The 26,089-nt window shown below is 43.9% G+C and overlaps 1 protein-coding gene across 5 annotated transcripts in view; it reads right to left on the minus strand.

Moving 5' to 3' along the window:
* LOC129341062 (fibronectin type-III domain-containing protein 3a-like) overlaps nt 1–26,089 on the minus strand; it is an 86,177-nt gene that overhangs the window by 3,422 nt on the left and 56,666 nt on the right. For 4 of the 5 annotated variants that reach the window (XM_054995971.1, XM_054995974.1, XM_054995972.1 and 1 more), the window contains 19 exons: nt 24,110–24,165; nt 21,797–21,951; nt 21,163–21,222; nt 20,382–20,520; nt 18,733–18,786; nt 17,604–17,725; nt 17,337–17,511; nt 16,504–16,590; nt 15,914–16,052; nt 15,212–15,280; nt 14,076–14,230; nt 13,408–13,513; nt 13,037–13,212; nt 11,816–11,929; nt 8,712–8,861; nt 8,003–8,283; nt 5,563–5,775; nt 4,480–4,646; nt 1,746–1,867 (listed from right to left, as the gene is read on the minus strand). In XM_054995971.1, the coding sequence (XP_054851946.1) occupies nt 1,746–1,867; nt 4,480–4,646; nt 5,563–5,775; nt 8,003–8,283; nt 8,712–8,861; nt 11,816–11,929; nt 13,037–13,212; nt 13,408–13,513; nt 14,076–14,230; nt 15,212–15,280; nt 15,914–16,052; nt 16,504–16,590; nt 17,337–17,511; nt 17,604–17,725; nt 18,733–18,786; nt 20,382–20,520; nt 21,163–21,222; nt 21,797–21,951; nt 24,110–24,165 (2,540 nt within the window). The remainder of the gene's footprint in view (nt 1–1,745; nt 1,868–4,479; nt 4,647–5,562; nt 5,776–8,002; nt 8,284–8,711; nt 8,862–11,815; nt 11,930–13,036; nt 13,213–13,407; nt 13,514–14,075; nt 14,231–15,211; nt 15,281–15,913; nt 16,053–16,503; nt 16,591–17,336; nt 17,512–17,603; nt 17,726–18,732; nt 18,787–20,381; nt 20,521–21,162; nt 21,223–21,796; nt 21,952–24,109; nt 24,166–26,089) is intronic. The other variant, XM_054995975.1, reaches the window with a different exon arrangement.

Raw genomic sequence — 26,089 nt, forward strand, 5'->3', positions numbered from 1 at the left:
GTACCTGGATGCTGCAGTTAGAATGAATCCAGGATGATTGTACTTGAGGGTATTGTGTCCCCTCCCACCACTGGGTGAAATGGTACAGGTTCTAAAGAATCTATGAGTTTTGAGATGCTGCACTGTTAGAAAATCAGGTCAACAGAGAGACAGAAAATGTCTCAGATTCAAGTGATCTTACACCATGCTGACCCAGCCTTCTGCAACTTCTAGGCTAGAATGCAGCATACTCTATGCAGTTCCGCCCTTGAAGACAATTCAGACATTTCAACTGGTACAAAATACAGTGATTTGTCTATTGGCTGGATTGTGTTGGTGCAACTGTATCACATTCACTTCTCACAGCTCCACTGGTTACCTATATGTTTTCAGGCTTACTACGAGGGGCTGGGGGTCCTACACCTTCAAAATCTTGGACTCACGTATTTAGGGCAGTTTCTCTTGGAATGAGCCAATGCACTAACATCAACACTCCCAATCATTTCTCTTGACTGCTTCCCCCCTCGTGATCATTACATCAGCTGCAGCTTCGTATGTGGTCCCTGTGGAACCACCATCTGGGGGGATTAGGAGGGCAGCAACTTTTTCAGAGTGTTACAAGCACTGCACAGCAGCGTTGTTTAGGAGGGAGGGAGGGTGACATTTTTGTCTGCTGTTTATTTAGAGGTTTGGGAATCATTTATTTTTATTCTATCAAATTTATACCTTGCCCTCCCCATGAGTGGGCTCAGGGCGGCTAACAGCATACATTATAAAATTAAAAACCATATACATATCTAAAAACCATTAAAACAATACAAACAACTGCCACCATGATCAACTCAGGCTATAAGAAGTATCTTAAAAACCATGTACATAGCTGCGGCACAGCCCAGGGCAGCCGCTAGTGGAGAACAGGATGTGGCAAACAGCAATGGGACAATTCACTGGCTCTCAACTATAGGCCTGGTGGAACATCTTTGTTTTGAAATTGTGGGATTGTAACAGGCCCTGCAGGGCCTGTATCTCAATCGGGAGTGTGTTCCACCAGTCCGGAGCCAGGGCCAGAAACGCTGTCAGTTGACTATTTTGTATTGATTTGGGCTATGCCTTACTACAAGCATACTTCTTTTATAAACTGTTTTGAACCTCCTTGAGCAGGTGGAAAGTCAGGCTAGAAATGTTTTAATAAACAGAGGACACTTACAGGAAACTATCATGCTGGGGAAATAGGCCCTAGCCCAGCTTTCTCTTCAACATGCTACTACTCTGTATGCGAGAATACATTCTGGGGTAGGTAAGAAGCATTCCCAATCTGCAGTCCGAAGTAGTACAGCCCATGTATGTACTACTTGACCAATTACTGTTTTTTCCAAGAACAAGGCCTTAGAGCTCTGGAATTTGTTATAATTCCATACCCATGAATGTCTGCCGAATAAACCAAACTCCTACAAGACTGTTACCATTTTCATAAGCTGTAGGCCATCTTATTCAGAAAAACAAAGAAATATATATGAAAATTGTAAACACCTGCAATCTCAGATTTTAATTATGGGAAAGTCACCAAATGATAAAATGCAAAATCAACAATATTATGTGAAGAAAACATGCTACACAGTGTCTTCCAGACACAAAAAAATGTTAGTCTGGCATTGATTTTGCTACAGATAAGCATTTAGTTGTTCCTCCTTTGAAGAATAATATATGGATCTTTTTTGTAACAGATTATTATTTGACTTTAGGAGAAAGAATTATTTTGAACTTACCTGATCAACTTCCCTCCCATAGGCAAGTTGTAAAATGTAAACAATGGAATCTCCTTTCATTGGCTGCAAAGGTTCCCATGTGACCTCACAGATGTTGTCTCCTAGCAGATGTACTTTGGGTGCTGCAAACAGAGAATCCAAAACCCATGACTCAGAATTTAGGAAGTCATTTTAATACGGGTAACAAACACATGTCTTTTCTCTCACTTGCACCACGATCAAGTAGGGATGTTCCTATTTCCTCACCTGCCTCCTACCATGAATTTATGGACAAAATGTGGACTGAGATGTAACATCTACCACTTGGAAAACAGGGTCAAGAACACTATTTGTATACTGAGACAGTGCAGAAAGTGAATTCTAATGGATTGCAAAGATCAGCCAGTATATGCCGGTCTCAAGCCTAAAATATGTCTGATCATCAGATAGATAATGCTGACTTTTATTAGAACTAGGAGCAGGTACCCTATTGCTTGCAAAATATATAGTCAATATTTATTACACTTTATATCCTGGCTCTTGCAGTGTGTCCTAGTGGTTTCCCATCCAAGAAATCACCTACTGAGCCTCAGCAACGCTGCAGCATTCAGCTCCCAGACCATTCACTAGGTCATTTGGCTTGCAAGGATGTGATAAGTACAAAATATTTTGAGCCAGTTCATACCGGTGGAACATGTGCTCACTTTTGGCTACAGGATCCCTCCTAGGAACAAAGAAGGGCTTAGTTCTCATCTATAAGCTAGCCCTACATATCTTCAACAATAAGCACACATTCATCTCAGTGCTGTGGTAGGCTTTGATTTTGGCATGAAAGCTGCCATTTCAGTGGAGGTGGGCGCTGAAGCTCCTGTTAAAAAACAAGTCACTCTTTGCAGTATCTGTGTCCGGAGCAGCTCCCGACTGCCCTGGACTTAGGGCCAACACTCAATCCAAGCCTGCAGCCGTGCCCTAAGAGGAGCCCAGCAGCCCCGGGCCTGGAGACCCCGCAGGGGGCTTTCTCTCCCAGGCCACACTTACCAGCCACTCCCACACCAGGGAAGGAGCCGCACCGGGTCGAGGGCAAGCCAGAGGAGCCCACGGCACAGCTGAGAGGTGCAGCAATGCGGAGCCCGCTGGTCAGCTAGGCGTGGCGGCAGTGCGTCCTCGCAGTCAGGCAGCAGCCAGGAGCTTGTGGAAAGGCTGGTCGGCATGAAGGCACGAGTGCGGGAGCTGCCGCAGCGACCACCAGGGAGCCAGGACCCAGGCTTGCGGCTGCAGCCCAGCTGGGAGGCGATACAGGGGCCGGCCAGGCTGACCTGGGAGGACGCCAGGCGTGCCAGGACAGAGTCGAGGGCAGAAGGGCTGGTGAAGGGGGTGGTGTCGAGGGAGGATGGGAGTTCCCCGCTGATTGGGCAGAGGCTATGGCAGAGGTGGGGACTCCAGTGTGAGGGAAGGGAGCTTACCCTATCCCAAGGGAGAGCACCATATGGCACAGGTGAGGGGAGTGAGAGGAGAATAGGGCACGAGGGGTGATTGGTGGCCCTGGTAGGGGAGGGGTAGAAGGGTGCTATAAAAGAGGGGCCTTCCCATGAGGCTGGGGATGAGAGGCTGGTGTGAAGTGAGCAAGCCAGAGAGAGAGGGATAGAGTTCATAGCCAGCAGCCAGCAAGAGGATTGTGGTGAAGTAACCCCGCTCCCCTGCCTACTCTGAAACCAAGAGGAAAGGCCTGTCTACGCTCCCGGGAGGACGGCTGAAGCCGGGGTTGACCCGGTGCTGGGGGCAGAGGCTCACAATCTTCTTCCAGAGAAGGCAAAGTCACAGCTACAGTTTCAAAGGGTGTGTGTAAAGGCTTCGCATTTCAGTTAGTCTTCAGCCAACAGCCAGCTGCCTGGCAGCTCTGACCTGTGCTGATGTTACTCTTTTTGTTAAGTTAGCTAAAGACAGATCCGGGCCCATTCTCTGGCCAAGCCACTGCAACAAGCACTTGAGCAGAGCAACGAGGGTAGCGCTGATGCACACGGCAGCCGCCAGTGGCACGGGATGTGGCCGACGCCCCCTCCTGGGCCTGGGCCTGCCATGCCAAAACAAGGACCCAGGTGGTGATGGGGATATTTTGCTGGGGGCAACAAAAGCCCTTGAACCAGCCCAGAAACGGATTTTTAAAATATGTCTGTCATGATGATATTTTAACTTCGCAGTGACAAATATTGGTTATCCTTGTAACCAGCCTGCAGTGGCTAAAAGAAGTTGGAAGGATGTTTTAAAAATAACTACAACAGTTTATGAAACAACCTAGCTAATCAGATCAAGGTCCAGATAACCCGTTCCAGGCAGTATCCAGCAATGCAGGCTCACCAAAACCTCTGGCTTTCCCTAAGCAGCACTTCTTATTCCTGCCCCAACACTCTGTTCTTTCAGGCGGGTAACTGTGCTGGTCTGCAGTAGAAGAGCAAGATTTAAATCCTTAAAGCACCTTAAAGACCAACACAGTTTCCAAGGTATAAGCTTTCTAGAGTTTAGCTCTCTTTTGACAAAGGAAGCTTTGACTCTGAAGCACTTGCACCCGGGAAATCTTACCGGCCTTTAAGGTGCTACTGGACTTGAATCTTGCCACTCGATCCTTGTCAACTGCCTAACCAAAAACGTTCCTCTGCTGTTCCCATATCCTTCCCATATGACTGATCAAAGGCTTTGCTGAATTTTCCCCACGTAAGTCACAAGAGTTCTCAGCACAGCAGGCAATGGATGTCCTCACCTTTCAGAGCAGCTGGCGGAGATTTGGTTGTGGTGAACGCGTAAACTTCAGAAAACTCTCCGTCACCAGCATCGTTGCATGCTTGGATTTTAAAGTAGTATGTGGTGGATTCGCTGAGTCGCTGCACTTTGTACGTGTGACAAGGTCCGCTGTAGACAGTGGAGAACCTGACCAAAAAAAAGTACGTGTGTAAGCTTGTTCTTTTGAAAAGGTAAATGTTCTGAAACACGGCACAAGCCCTGGCTGTACTATCCTGGCAAAGCAGCAGTGCTCTTTTCACTTAATGTGGTTAAGCCAAGGATCAATCACTTGCATTTCCTTTTTAAAAAGTCATTACTGCTGTCACCCAACCAAAGAGAACTTGATTGACCAACTTAAACTCATACGAATGAGTCAGTATTAACTTGGCATGGGGAAAAAATAGCACTAAAGAAAAAACCTGGTTGAAGACAATGTCTGTGTGCGTCAAACCAAACTTATTTTCTTCTCTCGCACAAGGAGATAATGCCTTTTTAAAAGACAGCATATGAAGTTTTTTTTAAGCTTTTGGAACAAACAAAAGTATTTTTTAAAATCAGCCTGCTTGAGTGGGGGACGTCATTTTAGTTTAAAACAAACAAAACAACTAACTGATCAAGCACAAATCTTGCGGCACCTCAACAACAAATACATTTTTGATCCTAATTAGAGGAGGAAAAGCCCTCTCAATGCACCCTAAGCTGACACGGGCTTCTGCCAGTGTTTAGCGTGATCCACATGCTTGTTTGCATTGTTTTCTAATTCTGTAACCTTAGTCCTATTGCATTCTTCACTGAATGTCTTATGTAGCCTGATAGCATGGTTTTATGTTTGTCATTCACCTTGAGTCTAAGTGAGAAAGGCAGGTTACAAAGAAATAAATAGGGTTGCTACTGAATTTACAGCAGTAAACACTTGCAGCAGGCTGTCATTACGAGCACAGGAAACTCTGCCTCCCCTGACAAATGCAAGGTAGAACACTAAGAGATTTCTTTATGTTATGCGTAGCCTGCCTTTATCAATGAGGGTCAAAATGGATTTAAATGTGCTTAGGGTCATTCTCACCTGCCAAACCTGTCCTCCATCTGTAGGTTGAACTGGGTGGGATTGGCAATTAAAGCTCTGCTAGGACCTTCGCCCCATTTCAGTTTAAGGCTCTGGTAACTGAAGACAACACATTCCAGGTGTGGGGGATCCGGAGGTAAAGGCTTCGTTTTCGCTTTGATGGAAGGGCTGAAGGGACCAGCTCCAAGACTGTTGAAGGCCTGAACTCGGATCCTAAGACAGGATGAGAGGAAGTAAGTTACAGTCACATTCAAATGACCCAGATGAACTTTAACATTTTAGAGTCACATGATGGGAAAACATCCACCTCCTTCAGAGCTGTCAGATACAGAGGCCTCTTGCACCTTGAACAGCTGCATAGAAGATAGAATTTGGCTGGATATGGTCCCCGCCTTCTCCTGTGCTTTGCTAAATGAAAAGGCTCCACCTAGTGGAATCCTCTCTCCATATGCAAACCTCAAAGCTACATCAGACCTCCCACCTGCCAGCCAGGAGTTGCCAGTGTTGTGTTCTGGATAAACACAAACAAGGTTGTGTCAAGGGTCTGGATTTGGCCTCTACAGGTAGTGCAACTCCTCCACATCTCCGCAGGTCACCAACGCTGCCTCTTCTTAGCTACACTTCCTATATCTCCCCTGTGACACCCCCAAAGAACTTCCCCTTTCCAACAACACTTCATGCTCCACCCTGTTCTACCCAAGGCCTAGTTCTGCCTAAAGCTGTGCTTCAAACTGTGGGAAGAGGCCCGCATGATGAAGTGCTCCCATGACATACAAGTATTACATACAGATTAGGTGGAACCCCATCTGTCTGTTCACGTGTTCCTGTGTGGATGAAGTATTTTTCCATGGAGGAACATCCAGTCCTGCGTGCTCCTAGCACTTCCATAAGAGTAAGGCCAGATTCTCTCTCCATGCAAGGGGGGCACCCCTTATTTATCCCACTTTTATCCCACCTTTCTCCAGCAAAGCTCCAAGAGGTATACTTTGGATTTTGAAATTCTATCCTCCCAACAAGTTTGCAAGGGCATGTTAGGCTATGATAAGGTCACAGACCAATGTGGATTTGAATCCAGGTTCAGGTCTAAAATACTAGCCACTCTGTCACAGTGGCTCAATTCCCATGTTAGAAAATATGAAACTGCCTGATTCTACTGGCCCAGCTAACTCAGCACTGCCTATTCTGACTGCCCGTGGCTCTTAAGGACCTCTGCCAGGAAGTGACCCTTTCCTAACACTGACTGCACAAGATCTGCTACACTAAATCCTTATATAATCTGCTTGGAGGAGAGTCAGCGAGAAAGGCAGACGATAAGCAAAGGGAAAAAATCTGCCAGGCACGTGCCCCGCTGCTGAGCAATGGCACCTTCCATCCCTTACCTTCTAAGAATTCATAATAACCACTGATCGCTGACCACAAATAAAACCTTCAAGCAGTACGAGGCCCCGAAAACTGTTTTCTTTAAAAAGGATGAAGCAGAAATTTACACATAACTTCAGGGCCAAACTAGGACAGAGTCATGAGATGCTAGAACAATCTCTCTTTCAGAGAATGAAATGAACCTGCAGAAGCTGCAATAGTGTGTGTGCGTGCGTGGGGGGGGGGCAATTCCCCCCAGCAAAGATACAAGATTCTAGAATTCACTCTGCTGCAGGGAGGAAAGTAACAGGGAGGAGCAAGTTTGCCTTTCTGATTATGACGGACACACAACCCTTTTACACTCACACACTGGCTTCTTGTCCACTCCTAGATGCAGTAAAAAACACCTTTCCCTCACCCCCAGAGCCCCACCTCACCTCTCTCCTCCCATACACAGATTCCCCCCTGCCAGAGACTACTGGCCCTTCAGCTTCACCGCTCTCAGCAATGGTCTCTTGCTCCTTCAGCCAGTTCGGTCCTTTCTCCCTTGTCACCCATTTTGCTCAGAACCACCTCCTAGAATTACTAGAGTACGATGCCACCTCCCCAACTTCACTCAAATCTCACTGTTCTTGTGAAGCTCGACCCCCTCTAAACTAAAACTAAGCCTTATCCACTCAGTTTCCTCCTTGCCCCTTCTTTGGCCTTCCCACCTTCAAAAGTTGAGACTGCCTCAGGGCAGTGACTCATCTAATACTCCATAAAGCACCAGGCACACTGATGGTGCTATAGATATGACAAATAATCTTGGGCCAAAAGAACAGCCCACAAGAAAAGCATTAACCACCACCACCCCTGCTGCTCCAATCATATTCTCAACCCTGCACCTCCATTTCCATGATTAAAAAGGCACCAAAAAGTTGAGCGGCTGCTCACAGGTGTCCCACCTCTTGTCTAGTTAGGCCTTCAAGATTATCACATTTCTAGCAGTCACTGGCTGAGTGCTTAAAAGCAAAAACAAAAACCTTCAGACATGCATTTGGCTCAATCAGTCATCTTAATGGTAAATTAAATCTTCTACCTGTATAAAGTGTCTGGTTGCAAGTTCTCCAGAACATGGCTTGTAACTCGGCTGACTGTTAAGAGCTGCTTCTCCCCATACTCAATATTGTAGCCAGTGATCTCTGAGCCATGGCAACAGGGCTCTTCCCAGTGAAGAACAAGGCACGTGGAGAGAGGCAGAGGGGCTTCCATCTGGTCTTCTTTGAGTAAGTGCAATACCGTCACTGCTGCCGGCACTGAAGCTGGCGTGGTGACCATAGCAATCTCCCCAAACAAACCAGCTCCAGCGATATTCACAGCCTAAGGCAGAGAAGAGGTTACAAGCTCGTCACCAATCAAAGGGCACCACAGCGCAGCTAGTTCCGCGTTTGGATTCCTAAACAGATGAGCAGAGGAAGCCACCAAGTAGGGAAGAGGGCAACAACCCCCCCCCCCTTGAGGCTTTATTAATTTTTGCATTTCTAACAGCTCACAGGTTTATGAATTGCTGAACAAACTGCTCAATAGGGCTAGTAATTTCAGATGCTGTAGCAAACTTTGTGTCTTGCCCACAGTTTTATAATCTAAAACAAGACACATCAGAGGGAAAAATCAATAGAGAAGAAGGATAATATCAGGGAAAGCCACAGCAAACCAATGCGTCCTAAGGAGGCAACTGAATGGAAGAGGGGGGAAAGACAGGTCTCTCTCTGAATATACATCCCTTGGCATAATCCACATTTCCTTACCTGTACTCTGCAATAATACGTAGTTGCAGGTGTAAGTCCTTTCACTTCGTAGCTCAGAAGAGGGCCTGAGTATATGATATGCATTGATCCTTCCACCTGGCCCCACTCCAGTCTATATTCACTAACTTCTGCACCATTACACATTGGACTCTGGGGCAAATTCAAACACACAATTAAAAAAAAACAACACTTAAAGCATTGATTGCAGAAGAATACTCATTCATGCAATGCCTGTGAAGAACATATAAGGATTTGAGGCTTGGTGAATAGAAACATGTCAATCTCTATGTCATCTAGGACCTTTGCCTTTTAATCAAAACCGCTGCTCTAATGAACATTCCTTTGCAAAAATTGGGTTTGCAATAAACCTCACTTTAGCTCTTTGAGTTGCCTTTAGAAGTGAAGCATACTTAATATCAGGGCTCATTTTGAGAGAGAACGCACTGGAACAGCGTTCTGGCAGTTCCCCAAGTCAGGTGGCTCTGCCCATTTGATTTTAGGGCAGTTTAGGCCTCGATTGGGGAACCCTCCCCGGCCTGGCACCGACCCAATCCCAGCCGTTTCATCCCCGATCCGGGCCGAAAAGGCCTAAAATGGTGCTTTTGGGCCCATTTCGGCCTGGATAAGGGCCAAAATGGCCCTGATCGGGGCCAAAATGGCCTGGATTGGTTCGGTGCCAGGTGGTAGAACCCTCCCCCACCCGGCATCAACCCAGTCCCAGCCGTTTCGGCCCCGATCAGGGCCAAAACGGGCCAAAAATGGCTACTTTCGGCCCTCTCCAACGCCCGGCACCAACCCGGTCCTACCCATTTCAGCCCTGATCCGGGCTGAAATGGGCCCAAAATGGCAATTTTCTGCCATTTTGGGGCCGAATTGACCTGGATCGGGTCAGTGCCAGGCAGGGGAAGCCTCCCCCGCCCAGCACCAACCTAGCCCCAGCCACTTCGGCTATTTTGGGCCATTTCCTGCTGGGATTGGGGCCAAAATGGCCAGGATTTGGTTGGTGCCGGGCGGGGGAAGCCTCCCCCCCGGAACCGACCCAGTCCTGGCTATTTGAGCCCTGATCCAGGTCCGAAATTGGCCCAAAATGGCCATTTTTGGCCATTCTGGCATGATTCCCTCTGGGATTGGGGCCGGAACAGCTGGGATTGTGTTAGTGCCAGTTGGGGGAACCCTCCACTGCCTAGCACTGACCTAGTCCAGGCTGTTTCAGCCCTGATTTGGGCCCAAACGGCCATTTTTGGCCATTTGGGGTTCTGTTTCGGCCAGGATCAGGACCAAAACCACCAGGATTGGGTTGGTGCCTGGCGGGGGACCCGTCCCCTGCCCAGCACTGACCTGATCTGGGCCCGATCCAGGCCAAAATGTGCCCCAAAATGCCATTTTGGGCCTGTTTTGGGGCCAAAAGGGCCCTAATCGGGCCACTGCCAGGTGGGGGAACACTCCGCCATCTGGCAGCAGCCAAATCCCAGTCATTTTGGCCCAATCAAGGGGTTTGACATACGCTAATGAGTTATGCTAATGAGTCCCTGCATCTCTTTTTCTATGAAATGACCCCTGCTTAGTACAAAATAATCCCAGATTCAAGGGATCTGGCAGGAAGAAGTCAGCAAAAGGCAAAACCAATTAGACAGAAAATAACTTTCCCTTTAGACCCTGGGCTGAATCCTAAGGATCTGTGCCACTAGTGGAGGTGCTTCCCGCCTGGAAGAAGGTTCCTTCCACTTCAAGAAAGCACCTCTGTCAGCAGAATGGATCCAAGAAGGTGATTTAAACATGATGCTGAGCGGCAATAACTTATTTCTGGATGCTGCATATGCCCAATTTCTGGTTTAAACTGAGCCCTCATTGCTGATGTATGCAACGTTAATATGGCAGAAACACAGGCACTGCACTGGCATGCTAACACTGCATCCTTATCACTGCATGTGTGGCAGCACATCTGATTATTTGCTGTATTTATACCCCACTCTCCTATCGGAGCACCTGTGCAGCTAACAAAAAGTAAACCTTTCAGAAATAACAAGATTAGGTGCGAACAGTAAAACCACAAATATTCAGCAGCAGTAAAAACTAAGCAATTCAGCAACAAAACAGTTATACCAGTTCAAACTCAACAAATATAACACCACGTGGATATGTTCTTGCCCACCAGTCATGCCTAAATTAAGCCTTAGGATGCCCGTTGGAAAACTGATGGCCCCCATTTCTCTACAGGGACAGTGTGCCAGTGCTCCATATTATCAGGGGCAAAAAAGGCGAGCACTTAGGATTTCTGCAAAAGTGTATCAGATAGCTCAGACTATCAGGTATTGAAACTGCTGTATTAGATGTGGCTAGTTCTGCCTTAGAAAGATGTAAGAACAAAATATGCTAGCAGCAACCCAGATACACCGGGGCTGAAGCCATTTGTCCATTATTTTTATAACCTTTTGCATTTTGTCCTCACAACTTACAGTGCAGTGAGTCGCCAGTACCATTTTGCAGGTGGGAAAGTGAATCTGAAAGCAAATTCCCACCCACTTCCAACACTGCAGGAAGTCTGTGGCTGGCCTGAGGAACGAAATGTGATTTTATTGTGATTATATGTGATGTTATCCACTCTGAGCCTGCTTGCAGGGAGAATGGACTATAAATTTAATTATAAATAAATAAAATCAGATTTCCAGGTCTGATGCAGTGCCGAGGCAGGCAGTACTAAGCCAGTGAGGAACTTATATTCAGCCACAGCCAGGGGATAAACACTAGATGGGCCCTTCTCTTTCCGTCTCCATCCCTATTCAGTCAGATGAGAATAATCATACTTATCTACCTTTAGAAGGCTGTCTTAAGGATTACTGCAAAATAATGTGTGCAGATGTGTCATATAAATGTTACCTACTACTATTAACAGTTTTATTTAGGTGAGCAGCACAAAGAAACTGAATTGTTCCAGAGTACTTTGACTCTTATTTTTTTTTTGCCTTGGTCACATGATGAATTTTATTATCTAAGTTCATAAATGATCACCAACCACTAATTTCTTCATGCAATTCCCTCGTTTACTTCAGAGGGTTTCCACAACAGCTACTTAGCAAACAGGTATACAGGAAGAAACAATGTACCTCCCACGAGGCTACTACGCAAGTCGCTGTCTTACAAGTTAGATGGGGGGGACAGCACAGATCAGGGGGGCCTGGAGCAGTAGTAATCTCTGTTTTTTCTGAGTAAGGGCCCAGCTGTAGAGGAAAAAAAAAGAGATCTTAAAATCATGGAAAGATAGATATAAACCAATCAAATGTTCATTTTTAAATTGGCAACCATGGAGCATGACGTCGGACTGATTTATGACTTTGATGCATGAATGGATAGACTCCAGGAGTCCCCTCAAGCACGCACAAGAAGCTTTGCTGGACCCAGGCCCACAAGAACAGACAAGCACTCCCCAAATGCTGTCTTCTATGCTCAAGCAGTTATCTAAAGAAAGACTGAAATGCCCAGCCCAGATTCAATCAGGGGCAATTAACCATACTTTGGGATTAGGCTACAACTGTACTAATGAAGATATGTGGGGCAAGTAGGGCCTGTTGTAGACTTGTCCATAAGGCTGTTTGAGTTTTAAAGATCACCACCAGCAGGGGCAACTATAGCGAGTTAGGAGGAGCAAAGATAGTGATAAAGATACAATTTAAGGCATTCAACCAAAACATGACAGATAAAGAAGGGCAGTCAAACCCTCTGAAGGCTCTGAACCGATATGTGGTGATGGGAAAAAAAAGAGGTTCCCAAGTCAACTGCAGCCCCTGCTTTCATTTACACTATCAAAATAAGCTACAAACCTATGCCATGGTTGCACTGGAAAACAACTTATTTCCCAAGTTTTTCTTCCCTTCATCTCTGACAAAAGTTTCCAAAATCATTTGAAACTCTTCACCGTCTAAGCTATTATGTGAAGTTCTCCAGCAAGAGAACAGGAAGCAGCTAGGCACCCTTCCCATCATGCCTGAATCCACCTTCCCACTGCCACAGATGAGGATAGTAGGGGGAGGGCAGAAAGTGGTCCAGGTCATCACCCCACCCTAGCACATGAACACAGCACAGTAGAGCATCTCCTCTCCAAGGAAGCAGATATATTTGACTTGGTCATCTGTATTAGATTTCGATTTATCTCAGCCAATTTGGGATTAAAAAGTGGGATAAAATATAGTAAAGCGCACCAATATATACTTAATTGGCACAATCTACTCTGAGCTCAGAATCTGGGTTTCCTGCCCTATTGGTATTTGCAATGGGAGTTAGTTTTTAAAATGGTGATGCGGTTATATGGATTTGCATTAAACAGGTACCCCAGCTTTGTTGGCTGCTCGTATCCAGAAGCAGTATGTTCTCCCAGGAAGAAGGCCATTCACCGTGCATTCTAGCGCCTGGCCACGGTAGCTTTGCCTACGCTCATCTTGGTCACAGTTTGCCATTTCCACAACGTATTCCGTTACTTCTGAGCCCCCATCTGTGGAAGGGGGATCTGTAAAATATACAGAGGTGGACATGAACAATTCTGGTTTCTGAATACCCTCTACATTTTAACATGAACAATGGCTGGTTGGCTGCTTATCCTAAGAGGGAAAAAGAAGAAAAACTGGCACTATGTTATTTGACTTTGCATACTTGTGGCAAGATACGTATGATTTCATTCACCCCTTTTCGATTTCTTCCTTACCCCACTGAAGAGCAATTTCCCTAGGCTTGGCTTTGCCAGCCAGATGTAGAGACTGGCACGGCCCAGGAGGAACTGCTAATGTTTGAACAGTTAGTACATCAGATGCCTGGAAAAGAACACAAATATTAGTTTGTTAAAGCTACAGATATGGCACTCCAACATTTGTTTCACAAATACAATCTATGAAAGCAGAGCAATTAAGGTGACAGTTCTATGCTAGGGTGGAACCATGTTCTACTCCAAGAGAGTTGAATTTGGCACCTTATTTGAATATCTGCATATGTTTCTTTGGAGTGCATGATTTACTCTAAATATGAGCAGGGCACTGAACGATACCAGGAACTAAAACTCCATTTTCTGACCATTAGAAATTCTACTTGACCATCCTCTGGACTTCAAAGACTTCAACAGGTATCATTCACTTTGAGCTCTGCAGTTATATAGGCTAGTTGTGAAGAAATCGGAAAGTATTGCCTGTAGTTAAACCATTCTATGTTGCATCTTACTCATAACCCTAGGATAGTCTTCTCAGTATCTGAACTACTGCAATAATGGAGATTCCCAGGATAACAAATTCTGCACCTGCTGTCAAATTCTCCAGTTCTCCTGTGCTTACATGGAACAGTCCTGTCCACAATGCCTTGTTTTTAAGAGTCTTTGTTGCTCACCTGACTTTGGCCACCTTTACCAATGCAGGAGACCTTTAGCCAGTAGGATGTACCTGGCTTGAGAGGAGCACAGACATGTTCTCTCGTGGAACCACTATATACTGTTTCCCATTTACTCCCTAAGAGAAAAATCAAATATGAATTGCCGTCTCTCTCTGAGAAAGAAAGAAGAAAGGCAGCTTTGTAACATTACTGGAGAATATCATTCACTAATGTCACATGCTAACAATTGGAAATCAAAACACAGGAATAGTTTTGGTTACATAAAGTGAGTATGGCAGCAGCAGGTTTCTCATATCATTTCGATGCTAATGGCCCCAACTTCAAAAGCTGTATTTTTTTCAGACACAGGCAAATAGTTTAAGATCATGGTTCCCAACCTTTTGGATATGGTGAACCACAAGTCCAAATTTACTTGGTACAGTGACCCATCCAGGGTTAGGCCGAAGTTTTCTGGCACCCTAGGTGAAGTATGACCTTGGTACCCATCTAGTCCAGCATTCCATTTTTTTTACAGTAGCCAACCACATGTTTTTGAGAAACCAACAAACATCACATCCTACTATGAACCCCAGGCAGGTAGCATCCCAAAGTACACAGCCTTTACACATGAGGGCTACTCTCCAGTCTTTGACCACCCTCCTCTTCTCCACTATTCCCTGTAATCCTCTTTAAGATTCTCACTCTAGCAACATCAAGACACATTTTACTTGATTCTTAATCAACGTGCATATGCAGTGAACAAAAAAATACCGACTAATGTATGGCATGGATAATATTGTTTCCAAGGTCAGGTCAAAGGCTTGCTTCAAATTAAACACCATACTTGGTTCTTTTAGGAGCCACTTCACACACGATTTCTTCAGAAATATTATTCTACATAGGAAAACGTGTCTACCTGTAAGGTTACTAGTTGCTGGATGGCTTCCTGCCCTCATTATTGCCACAAAGGGTGAGGGAAGCGAGAATGGGAAGAGCTGGCACGGAGGAAGAGGAGAGCAAGACAGCACTGAACAGGGCAGGGGCAGCCATTACGGAGGGCTGGCCTGAGACCCACTTTAAGAGGCTTCTCAACCCACTTTCGGGTCCCGACTCACAGGTTGGGAAACACTGGTTTAAGAAGTTCAGTAGCTTACCAGGTGAGGTTTCTGAAATTTCTAGAACATACTTAGAGATGTCTGATCCTCCAGTGTCCTTCGGTGGATCTAGAAGAAACAACATGCTTGGTTCAAAGTAAGATTTGCAGGTTCTATTAAATATCCATGCCCAAAAAGAGTCAAACCCGAACATGACCTGTCACTCATTTGAGGAAATTATATAATCTTTCATGTTTAGATCTTTGCTGGGGGCGGGGGGGGGGGGGAGCATGGCGGCACTGCATTAAGTGACACACGGCTGTAGTACAAAGAAAATGTAGTGTGCACAGAATCAGCTTTGGATCCATGGAATAGGGAAGACAGGAAGAGAAAGGAATTCTAAACAATGGCTGATTCCGCACACATTGGATAATGCACTTTCAATTCACTTTAGCATCGTTTTGAAGTGGATTTTTTGTTTCACACACGAAAAATTCAGTTCCAAATGATCTCTAAAGAGGATTGGAAGTGCATTATCCAACGTGTGTGGAATCAACATGTGTATGCTAAACAGGCTGTGATCAAGACAAATGCCAAATCCATCAGTCCAGCTTCATGTGCCTCTCGCTCGTTACTTCCATGCAGTTTATTACATGTCGAAACAGCAAATGCAGAGGGCTGAACCATAGTCAATGCTGCCCTCTTCTGACACAAGGAAGGGGAGAAAAGGAGTTTGGCTATATTAAACAGAAGCTCGCTTACCCCAGGTGACTTTCACATTATGAGAATGGATCTTTCCCTTTACAGATGGTTTACTTGGAGGTCCAGGTTTGTCAGGGCTTGTGCTGTATTCCACCACCTCACTAGGACCGCTTTTTCCTTCAGTGTTGTGGGCAAAAACCTATTGTGCAATAAACAGAATGTCAAAGAGCAGCTTAAATCTGGTTGGGGGACAGAACAGGATCGGGTGGGGGGGGGGCGGAGAGACAAGAGTATCTAAAAGTGGAAATTGTTCAAGGAGAACTTGGAAGATAGGTCTGGGTACAGCCTTTGCTGGGCAGTCTCTTCCAAGATGACAAATGCATTTGACAGCAGTCTTTTTCAGATGTGGTGGACCACAAGGGCTGTTTGCATTTCAAACTATGGCACCTAGCTAGGTGGTTTCTCTGGTATCTTGAGAAGATTAGCTTTCATCCGGTCACCTTCTCAAGATTTCTCTCTCTCTCTCTCTCTCTCTCTCTCCCCACTTAACAAGTACCAGATTTCTCACTGTAGAATTCAGGGCCCATTAGCCTAAAACATACAACTGGCAAATCATCTTTATTCTCACATTGCTTGAATTTGGCACATACCCTGAATTTATAGGAAGTACTCCTCCTAAGGTCTTTTAAAGTGCAAGAAAGTTCATCTCCATTGTACCCTGCTTGAAAACCATAATCCTGGGGGAGAGAGAAAGAAAGGGGGGGGGGAGGAATGAAATAAACATTTCCCACAAATATTTACGAGATCAAAAAATGTATACGCTAAAATCCAACTGTGATGCTTGTTCATTTTCAAGTTGAACATCGGAAGCAGTTCTGTACCGAGTCTGATCATCCCTGCTTCACCTAAGCTCAACGTGGCCTATTCTGAACGACAGCAGTTCTCAGGCAAAGAAAGATCTTTCCCAGCACCTGCATCCTCAGCTCCTTTAACTGACGATACTAAGGACTGAAACTGGGGTTTGCAGCATGTCAAACAGCTGATCCGGCACTAAGCCAAAGCACTTGCCCAATCCTGCACTCAGAACTAGCCTTCACTCTGTTATACGTGAAGAACTGATGTTGAGAATAAATTGCACTGGGCGGCACTGGCTTGAATGGAGCTTTGCACATGTTCAACATGGCTTCAGAGGGCAATGACTGTACAAAATTGCTGGCGACATTTAAGTATTTTCTAGCACTGGCCATTCACTGCCATTGGATTTGGCCCCTACACCTACAGGGCCCATACTTGAAAAGTGATAGTTTGTCAATGAATTATTCCTGGAAGAACTTGACTGCTGCCTTCAGTAGGATGCCTGAAACAGACAGTGTGTAAATTATTCACTGGGTGAGAAGTAATCGATACAAGAAGGCAACTTCGGTTTCCTAGACACTGGCCCTCCAGGTTTCCAAACCCATTTTTTAAAAAACCAGGAACTTACAGAACCTTCCTCCTCCATTTCTAAAGTGTAGGTCAGAGAGTCATCCGAAGATATTCCACTTGGAGGACTCCATTCTAGCGATAAGCAAGACACTCCTCCTTCAATAAGCCGAGGGGGCAGAGGCGGTGGGGGAACAATTCCTATGGTGTAACATACCAATGTCTCACTGAACCCACTGGGGAAGGGGAAAAAATGCAAAAGGTCAGGAAAAGTTTGGGCCATTAAAAACTCTACGGAAACCACATAACAGCACAATTTCCTTTTTACCTCATTCCAATATCATTTTTAGCTGCCAGCCTGAATGTGTATTTTGTAGAAGGAGTCAGCTTTGTTAGCTTGTGCTGCTTTAGATGGCCATAGTAGCATTCCTTGAACGCTCCATTCTTTCCCTTTTCAAACAGATAAAACCATCAGATCACCAAATGTGTATTGTTAAACTAAACAGTTATCCCTAGTCAGGCCAAAAAAGCCAGAATATGTACAAAGGAAACCCAAGTACCGTGCTTCTATACATCTTGCAAATTGTCACTGATTTGTTTCATAGGCATAATTAGTTTTGCTTGTAACTTTTCGGTTTCTGTGGAGTTCAGAAAAGAATCGCAACCTGACTTCACTTCACAGTTACTGCAGCAATTCATAGACAGCTGCATTAGTTTTCCCCACCTGATCAGGTGGCTTTGTGCCAGGCTGGCTATCTTTCAACAATTTCAAGTCTCTTCTCCTTGCCCCTTCACCTGCAGATGCTGTTAACCCTTTACAGGACTCTTTTAAGCCACAAGTGCGTTTGTAATTATCTTGTTCACCGTAAGAAATCTGAAGGTCCCACTATTAGATTTAAGCACTAATGCTGCCGAATTCAAATAAAGCATCAGCCCTTCTTTGGGGGGTTAATATGCTTAGCCTATGTTACCCCTAAACCTCCATGTTTCCATACAATAAGAATAAAAACAGAATTATTATAATGGAAATGCTAATCAAGACAGGAATATATAACTCAAACACAGTAGAGGCACAGGTTTACTTTATAACACAAGGGCAAAGTATTTCAAAAGGTTCTGAGTCACTGAAAATTCTAGAGACGCCATGTCATTTTTCATGCTGGTATTTCTGGGAAGAGATCACAGCACATTCATCTTCACTTAATTGAAGGTGATCTCTCAGCCTTGCACAAACTCTAAGCAATATATTTGTTTGGATTCCTCTAGCAGTCAAGCATCTTGTATCAATAGGTGGGTCCTTACATTGAAGGAAGAACATGGCTGTTAGCAGAATTGATTCATGGTATCCAACCCACTGAGTGGTACAACTGGTGGGATACAAGAAATAAGCAACACACATCTTCACTTCTACAAGACAAGTGCAGTTACAATTTCTAGTCCAAAAGCACAGAACTTACCTCATCCCATTCTAAAAGGTAGTTAGTTATCTTGGAGCCGTTATCATTTGAGGACTGGGGAGGAGGAAAAAAAGAGAACACTGCCTGAATTTTTAACATTACAAATTTTGCCAAGGAAAAGTGAAGTATGTTAAGAAAGTAGTATTGGCTGATATATTTATACAATATTGAGATAAGAAGAGAAAAGTTCAAATTGTACTTGATATTGAAGAGCAAGGGGTTTGATCTCCATTACATATTAGCAAGATTTAGGTCCAGTAGCACACCTTCGAGACCAACTAGATTTCCAGGGTGTGACCTTTTGAGAGTCAAAAGAGATTTGATTCTCAAAAGCTCACACCCTGGAAATCTAGTTAGTCTCTAAGGTGCTACTGGACCCGAATCTTTCTGTTCTACTATAGACCAACATGGCTACCCACCTGAAACATTATATATTATTTTGCTGTGTTTTTATGATATATTATAATGTTTGTGCATTTGATAGTTCCACTGAAAAAGTCTTGAAAAGAAAAAAACTGCTATCACAAATAGTGTGAGTTGCATCAGATAGGATATGCAAAGTGCATTTCACTGGACTACCTTAGATTAAAGTAGGAGTGTGCAGTGGTTTGCATTTTACAGGATTTATCAGGTATTTTCATCACACACACAATAAAAATTCTATTAAACCAAAATACTTGTAAATTGCAAACTGAAGCCAGGCAATGGTCCCTGTTTAGGCAAATCCAACAACTGCCCATGTGGGCATTACTGAACAATGGGCTGTGGGAACACAACCCATCATTCAACATCCCAAAAAAGCGTGCAAGGAGTGTAAGAAATCAGCAAATACATGCCTGCATCGTATGTTGAGCTGTACTTGCAGTTAAGGGTGCACACACAGAATTTAATGAAATCTGGCATAGTGCTACAGCAGAGCCTTCTTCCAGTACGTGGAGGCTCCTTATGCTGGTGAAGGCTCTCCCATGTGCAGTACAGAACCATAAGATCTAACTGTTCCCCTCCACCGCACACTATTTGAAAATAAGAAACTACGGGTTGGATCCTGTAGATGTGTTCTACTTATGGTGGTGCTTTCCCTTGGCACAAGGAGCCCTCCCCGCTGCAACAAGTTCATTTTATTTATTTACTTCACTTACAGTCTACCTTTTCCAATGAGACTGAAAGTAGATTACAAAATATGCTACAGGGGAAGATTTCCTGAGATGGGGAGAAGAGCTGCCATTAGTGGAACAGACACACAGGATTCGATCCTAATTAAACATGAAATCCTGACTCTATCCTGACCCAAACCATCTGGCTTGATTTCTGCAGACCTCCAAGCGCATGTTGCTGGCTCCTCCTGGAAATCTTCTCAAGGCCGGCTCCGTGGTGGGAGGGCCTCGCATATGTTGTTTCGCTTGCTCTGTGCTGGAGTGCGGCTCTCCAGAACGAGGGGAACCACATTCTGAGTCTCAACAGTTACATGCTCAGGGACCCATCATCATGCTAATCTAGCAATCAGCACGTCCCGGGGCTACGTGAATGCCCAATTTCGGCTTGCTGGATGGTCTGGAAGCACCTTTACCGATTGGGTGTTCATTTCACGGACATCATTCCCAGGGAGCGACTCCCTGAAGCTTTGTTAATGGCTAGAACATATAAGTTACCTTCCATTGTAAATTCAGGCTGTTTTTGGTTCTGTTGACTATTTTCGGTGCAGCTGGAGGGTCTGGTTCGCAGCTCTCTGTAGTAAAACTCGCCAGTTCTGAAACAATTTCCTTTGTGGAGCTACTTGAGGCGGAAACTCTGTATCATTGGGAGGAAAAAAGTTAATCGTTAAGGAAATATCCCCGGTATACAATGAAACTGAGATTTTAAGATTTGTGTCTGGTGATAATGCACAGAGACAGTTATCCAGAGGGTGGGATTGGACATATGTAATTCTTCTCCTAGGTCAGCTACCCTGCTTTGAGTAGAGGAGAAAATGCTACAGAGGCAACTTGGGCCTTGTTGAAGAAAGAACATGGGGCAATCCAGCTTTTGTGTACTCCATTCCTGCACAGCAAGCCTGGCCATTACATCACACTGCAAAGCAAGAGTAGCAGCAGCATTGAAACAGTGGAACTGTTTATACTGTAAATATAATATCAAGTTAAAGCCTTAGTTAAGGAAAGGACAAGGCCCAGGGTAAATTTTAGACAGGAAGAAAAAAAAGTACTTGATATTTTGCAGGGCTAGAAGTATTACTCAGCGAACACAACATTGTATATGGTATAGAGAACAACATATACTGTGCAAACTATATGCTTCACTTTCTGTCTCCTAACCCCTACGACCTTGCAAACATTACTTTTGTCTTTCAAGCAATTTCAAAGCAGACTGATATCTGGGAAAAGGTCATTTCAGCAATGGGTCCCGTTTCTTGTGACACTCTCTCTCCATGCTCACCTAACATAGTAGTCCGTTGCTGGTCTGAGATCAGGAACAGTAATAGTCATCTCTTCTCCACTGTGGAGAAACGAGTCCATTAGGCAACAGTTAAATATTTCTAAGCATAACAGTCCACAGCTGACTGCAATCACGTATTTCTTACCACATCATCCTAAATATTTGCCCACAGCAGTGGAATAATATCCTTGCAATGCCAATGTAGTAACACGGCACTGGACTCTAGATACACAGGTACAGTAGTCAGTATGGTCCCTCTCAGCATTCTTCTGTGCTGGCACAATTCAGGGATTTGGCCCTAGAGGCAGGAAATACCCTACAATTTATCTAAAAAGAATTTCTATTGAAACAAAGCTGGAAATCAGTCTGGTGAACACACTGCCAATTAGGGGGTTGGATCTAACCAGCTTTTCCACTGGTAAAAGGAGGAGGAGGAGGAGGAGGAGGAGGGGAAGCCCTCTGACCTCCCGAAAAGGCTATGTTGGGGATCATGGGACATGCATGGATGAAAGCCATGTGGGATGGTGGCTGTAGTAAGGAGGGACACTAGGTGAGACTGAATGACAAAGTTGGCTAGATCCAATCCATGGCGTCAAGCAAAAGTTTTATGGTTGATTTGAGGAACTGAACTTACACGTAAATTGATTTAAATTTTCCGTTTTTACCACTGTTAGAGATTGTCACTTCGAATGTGAATGTTGCTGTTGTGACGTTCTGCGTTTCTCCATTTTGTGATGCAACTGGAGGATTCCAGGATAGGACTGCCGACCTCGCTTGTATTTCAGAAACCTTTGAAGAACAAAGACAGAGGAGTCAGGGAGTTACAGGATTTGGGGGATATGTGTGCCGCAGTTCTTTAATGCAGCAAGTTAGCTTAACATGCCTTTGTATTTAAGTTCTTCTACTAAAACTGCATCATGGCTGATTCCCTCAGTAGCGGCTTTGTTCTGCAATCACAGATGTAATTCAGTGACATCCTTTACAACAGCAGCCTTCTGCCTTTTCAGATGCAGAACCCACTTTTAAGTCTAAACTAGAACATGTGATCTTCTTGACATTTTGTACTGTAGAGGACCATTTTTCCTTTTCTCTTTAGAGTGACTGGATGGAAAATGGTAGCAGAGCTTCGATATTTTTAATAGTTAAAGAAAAGAACTTGGTTTTGTATTTTATTTGCAGAAGTTGGTCAGGTAGGACACAGCTATCAAATCCTCATTTTCTACTTAATGATTAAAAAACACCTTTGCGTCTGGTCACGATTTTCCCCACTCTTCCTCTTAATCTTGACTGCTGAAATTACCATTTGTTTTTAAATTCTGCCTTATCTTTTATCATGTAGGAGAAAGTATATCTCTTTTTTGCTGAAACAATGCATATTGTGAGAGGCCAGCCTATTTGGCCCACTGGTTTACTAGTGCAAATATTTGGAGGCAAACATGAGTACTTCCCATATGATGGTGTACATATTTTGCACACAGATAAAAGATGCAGTAGAAAAACTATCATGTGTAAAGCAGCCCTTGGAATATTTATGATTTCCTTAGCAACAGGTTCTGAGTAGCAGCCCTTCTGCATTACACAGATGTGGTTTTCAGGACAAAAACACTCCACCTACAGTGAACAATGCCAAAGCTGCAGCTAGTTTGTCTTCTACAGCGGATGTGCTAATAGAACGGGGGGATACAAGTCCCAGATAGCTCTAGCTTTTTGCAGAATCCAAGTTTAAAAACACTGTATTTTAATCTACTTAAATATGATGGATCAGGGACTCAGGATGGGAAGTGAAACCTTTGCCTATTTTCACCTGGTTGTGTTGCTTGTGAAACTATTATTCATTTCCTGTCCAACAGTAAAGCTGGCTCAAAGCTAGCAGGAATCTAACTTAAGTAGGCTTTGTGTCAAACCTCATAACTGTCATTCTGAGGATTTCAAAATACTTGCAATCCTGAATGTTGCCAAACTTCATACTCTTTGAGAATTTGAAGCAGTAGAGATTTATTATGAATGGCCAAAGGCCATTATGAGCCTTGAGAATTTGGAATTTTCAGGGAACTTACATAAGTTCAGAGGGATAAACAATATGGACTTATAATAATTACAAGAGGCCATAACTAAATGCTTTGAAATCAGAAGGTTTCAGGTTCAGTGCTTAGCATTTGAGGTTAAAAAAGGTAGCAGGGCTGTGAAAGAGCTTTCTCGGCCCAAGACCCCTGGTGGAGAGCCACTGCCAGTCAGAGCAGACAATACTGAGCTAGATGGAGCAAGAATCTGTCTCAGTATACGGCCATTTCATACGGTCAATGGCAGAACGTATGGTTTGCTTCCAAAGATCCTATGTTTGAACCCTGGCTTCTTCTGAAAGAAAAGACCTTTCGCTGTCCAACAAGTCCATGGAGGGCTGCTGCCAGTCTGAGCAGACAATTCTGAATCAGATGGGTCACACTTTGGGATAAGGCCATGTCATATTTTCTCACAGGCTACTGTACGAATCAGCAGCAGAGATAGCTGGACCAACCTCATTTATCTGATGTAAAGGAGTAGCTAGGGATGGACCCACAGCTCAGCGGTAGAACATATGCTTTAGAAAGTCCCAGGTTCAAACTTCAGCATCTGAAGTTGGTGTGTTGGAAAAACTGTTCTCTGCCTGAGACCCTGGAAAGCTGCCATCATGCTGATGGAACAGTTGTGTTAAGCAACTGCATATTCAAATGGGGACTTTCCTCTTAATGTCTCATTACAATACTGGATACTGAAAACCTGTGAGATGCTATCATCTACGTCATATGGAGTGGCAGCTTTTGCGGCTATTCCACATCTTATGAAAAAGTCCACTTTCCATGGGGGATCCCGCCACTGTCTCACTGTACTAGAAAATCCTTTCCATTTGGGCTTGGTTTATTGAAAACATACAAATGGAATACCATACTGTTTAAAAGAGGCAACTTACTATAGGCTTACTGATGCTAAAGAATTCTTGTGACTTTCTGGATTCTGTGTCAGACTCTGAAAACATATAAGATGTATTAGACAGGGAGAAAGAATTTAACAAAAATGCTCAAATGTTTCTTACAGTATTGCAACTACAATGAAGACAGCTTCATATGAAGCATAGTTATACTGTACAAAGTTGTACAAAGTTCATTGCTGTTATTTATTTTGATCACTGGATCTGGATAGGCAAACTTCACAGAAGTAACAGAGTTGCACAAACTTCCTGTCAGTCCACACCAAAGACCACAATACATCCTTGCTTTTCTTTGGCTGAAGGAATTTTAGAATTCTGGAGTACGAAAATCCCAACAATAAACTTGTTTATCTGCTACTTTATTTTGGAGACAGACTTCAGCCTGTTTTCCTTTTGTTAATAGTTTTTCCAGAAATTGTTTTGGAGAAGTCTTTGACATAAGCTACGTACCACAAGATAAGCAAAGCTTTTCTACAAGGGATGCTTGTCTACCTTGTCATGAGACGTTTATATACAATTGGAGGTTGGTAAGAGGCTTTTAGCATTTGAAAGTTAAGACTATAGGTTTGTAAAGTAATGTTTAAATGATTAAAGGGAAAAGCTATGCATTTACCTGCTCATGTTTTAGGTAATTTCATGTTCGCTTTTCTACTTACCTTTCCAAGGCTCAAAGTTCAAGATACTAATTAATAGAAAGGACGGAATGAATCAAGAGAAGCAGAGAATACTCAAGAGCCTGGGTAGAATGCAGATGAAGAATCTTCTCTTTCCTTTTTCTTATCAATGAAGTTTGCTATTCTTATTACAAACTGTGTAGTTCCAAATCAAGAATAGACTGCTTGTGCTGCATTTCTTCAATCAATGATACAGCAAATTACACACAATTTTTTTTCTTGCAACGGGACCTACGGTGCATTTGCTCCTCTGTTGTCAAACAGTTGTAAGTTACTTGGGAAACAAGGTACATTACCCCAATCCCGTGGGAAGTAAGCAGAGTCAACAATGTGGAAAGCACAGAGGCAAAGTACTTTACCACCAAAGTTAATACTGGAGTATAAATTATTGCTCCAAGTTTATGGTTGAATCTAGAAATGTATGTGCCTTTTATCACTCAAACAACAGCGCACGGACATACTCTCTTGCATAGCACATAGACTGCTGATAAAAAAGATGTTTTGCTAACATCATTCAAATCTACATGACAATTTTGAATTCATATGCTATGACTGATCACATCACCGTGAATTCAAACACACATGCCAAGTGAGCACCTGGCTCTGTGCAAACACACAGACAGACATGCACAAGTCTAATTTTGAGCAGAGTCAATCTAGTAATCAACCCATCAATCCCGGTTGCTGCCTCCTACATACAAGGCTCTAACCTCCAAGGAGGTTTCTCATGCAAGAAACTTCCATTGAATCAAGTATTAACTTTCCAACCCTGATGCAAGCACATTCAGTTCTACTGAATTAGCCTTCTGAAGTACAAAGTCCTACGTTATGAAGAAGAGAGCTTTGACTCTCAAAATATCCTGAAAATCTTGTTGGTCTCTAAGGTGCCATGGGAATCAAATCCCTAAGTATATAGCCACACTACTGGTATCAAACATCTGAAAGGTAAACAGGTTGAAATGTGTTGGGACCCTGGTTATCATTTCCAATCACATTTTGTACACTTTACAACTGTTTACACCTGGTTCAGGTAACACCACCCTTCTCTTGTGGTTTATAACTCTTACTTACAGTGGAAAGGAAAACTGGCAAAAGCTGTGCCCTTACAACCTTCCATGATAAATACAAGGAAAAAAACCCTCTAAACATAATAGTACATTGTGAATCACAGTATTAAGATCAAGAGCCTCTCTCATCCAAAAAAGTCACAATTTTTCAAGTAATGTGTTGCTAACAAACATGTCAGATGTCCTCTAACATCGGCATGCAGAAGTTGATTGGACATTTC

Source organism: Eublepharis macularius, chromosome 13 (genome assembly GCF_028583425.1).
Source record: "Eublepharis macularius isolate TG4126 chromosome 13, MPM_Emac_v1.0, whole genome shotgun sequence".
NCBI lineage: Eukaryota > Metazoa > Chordata > Lepidosauria > Squamata > Eublepharidae > Eublepharis > Eublepharis macularius.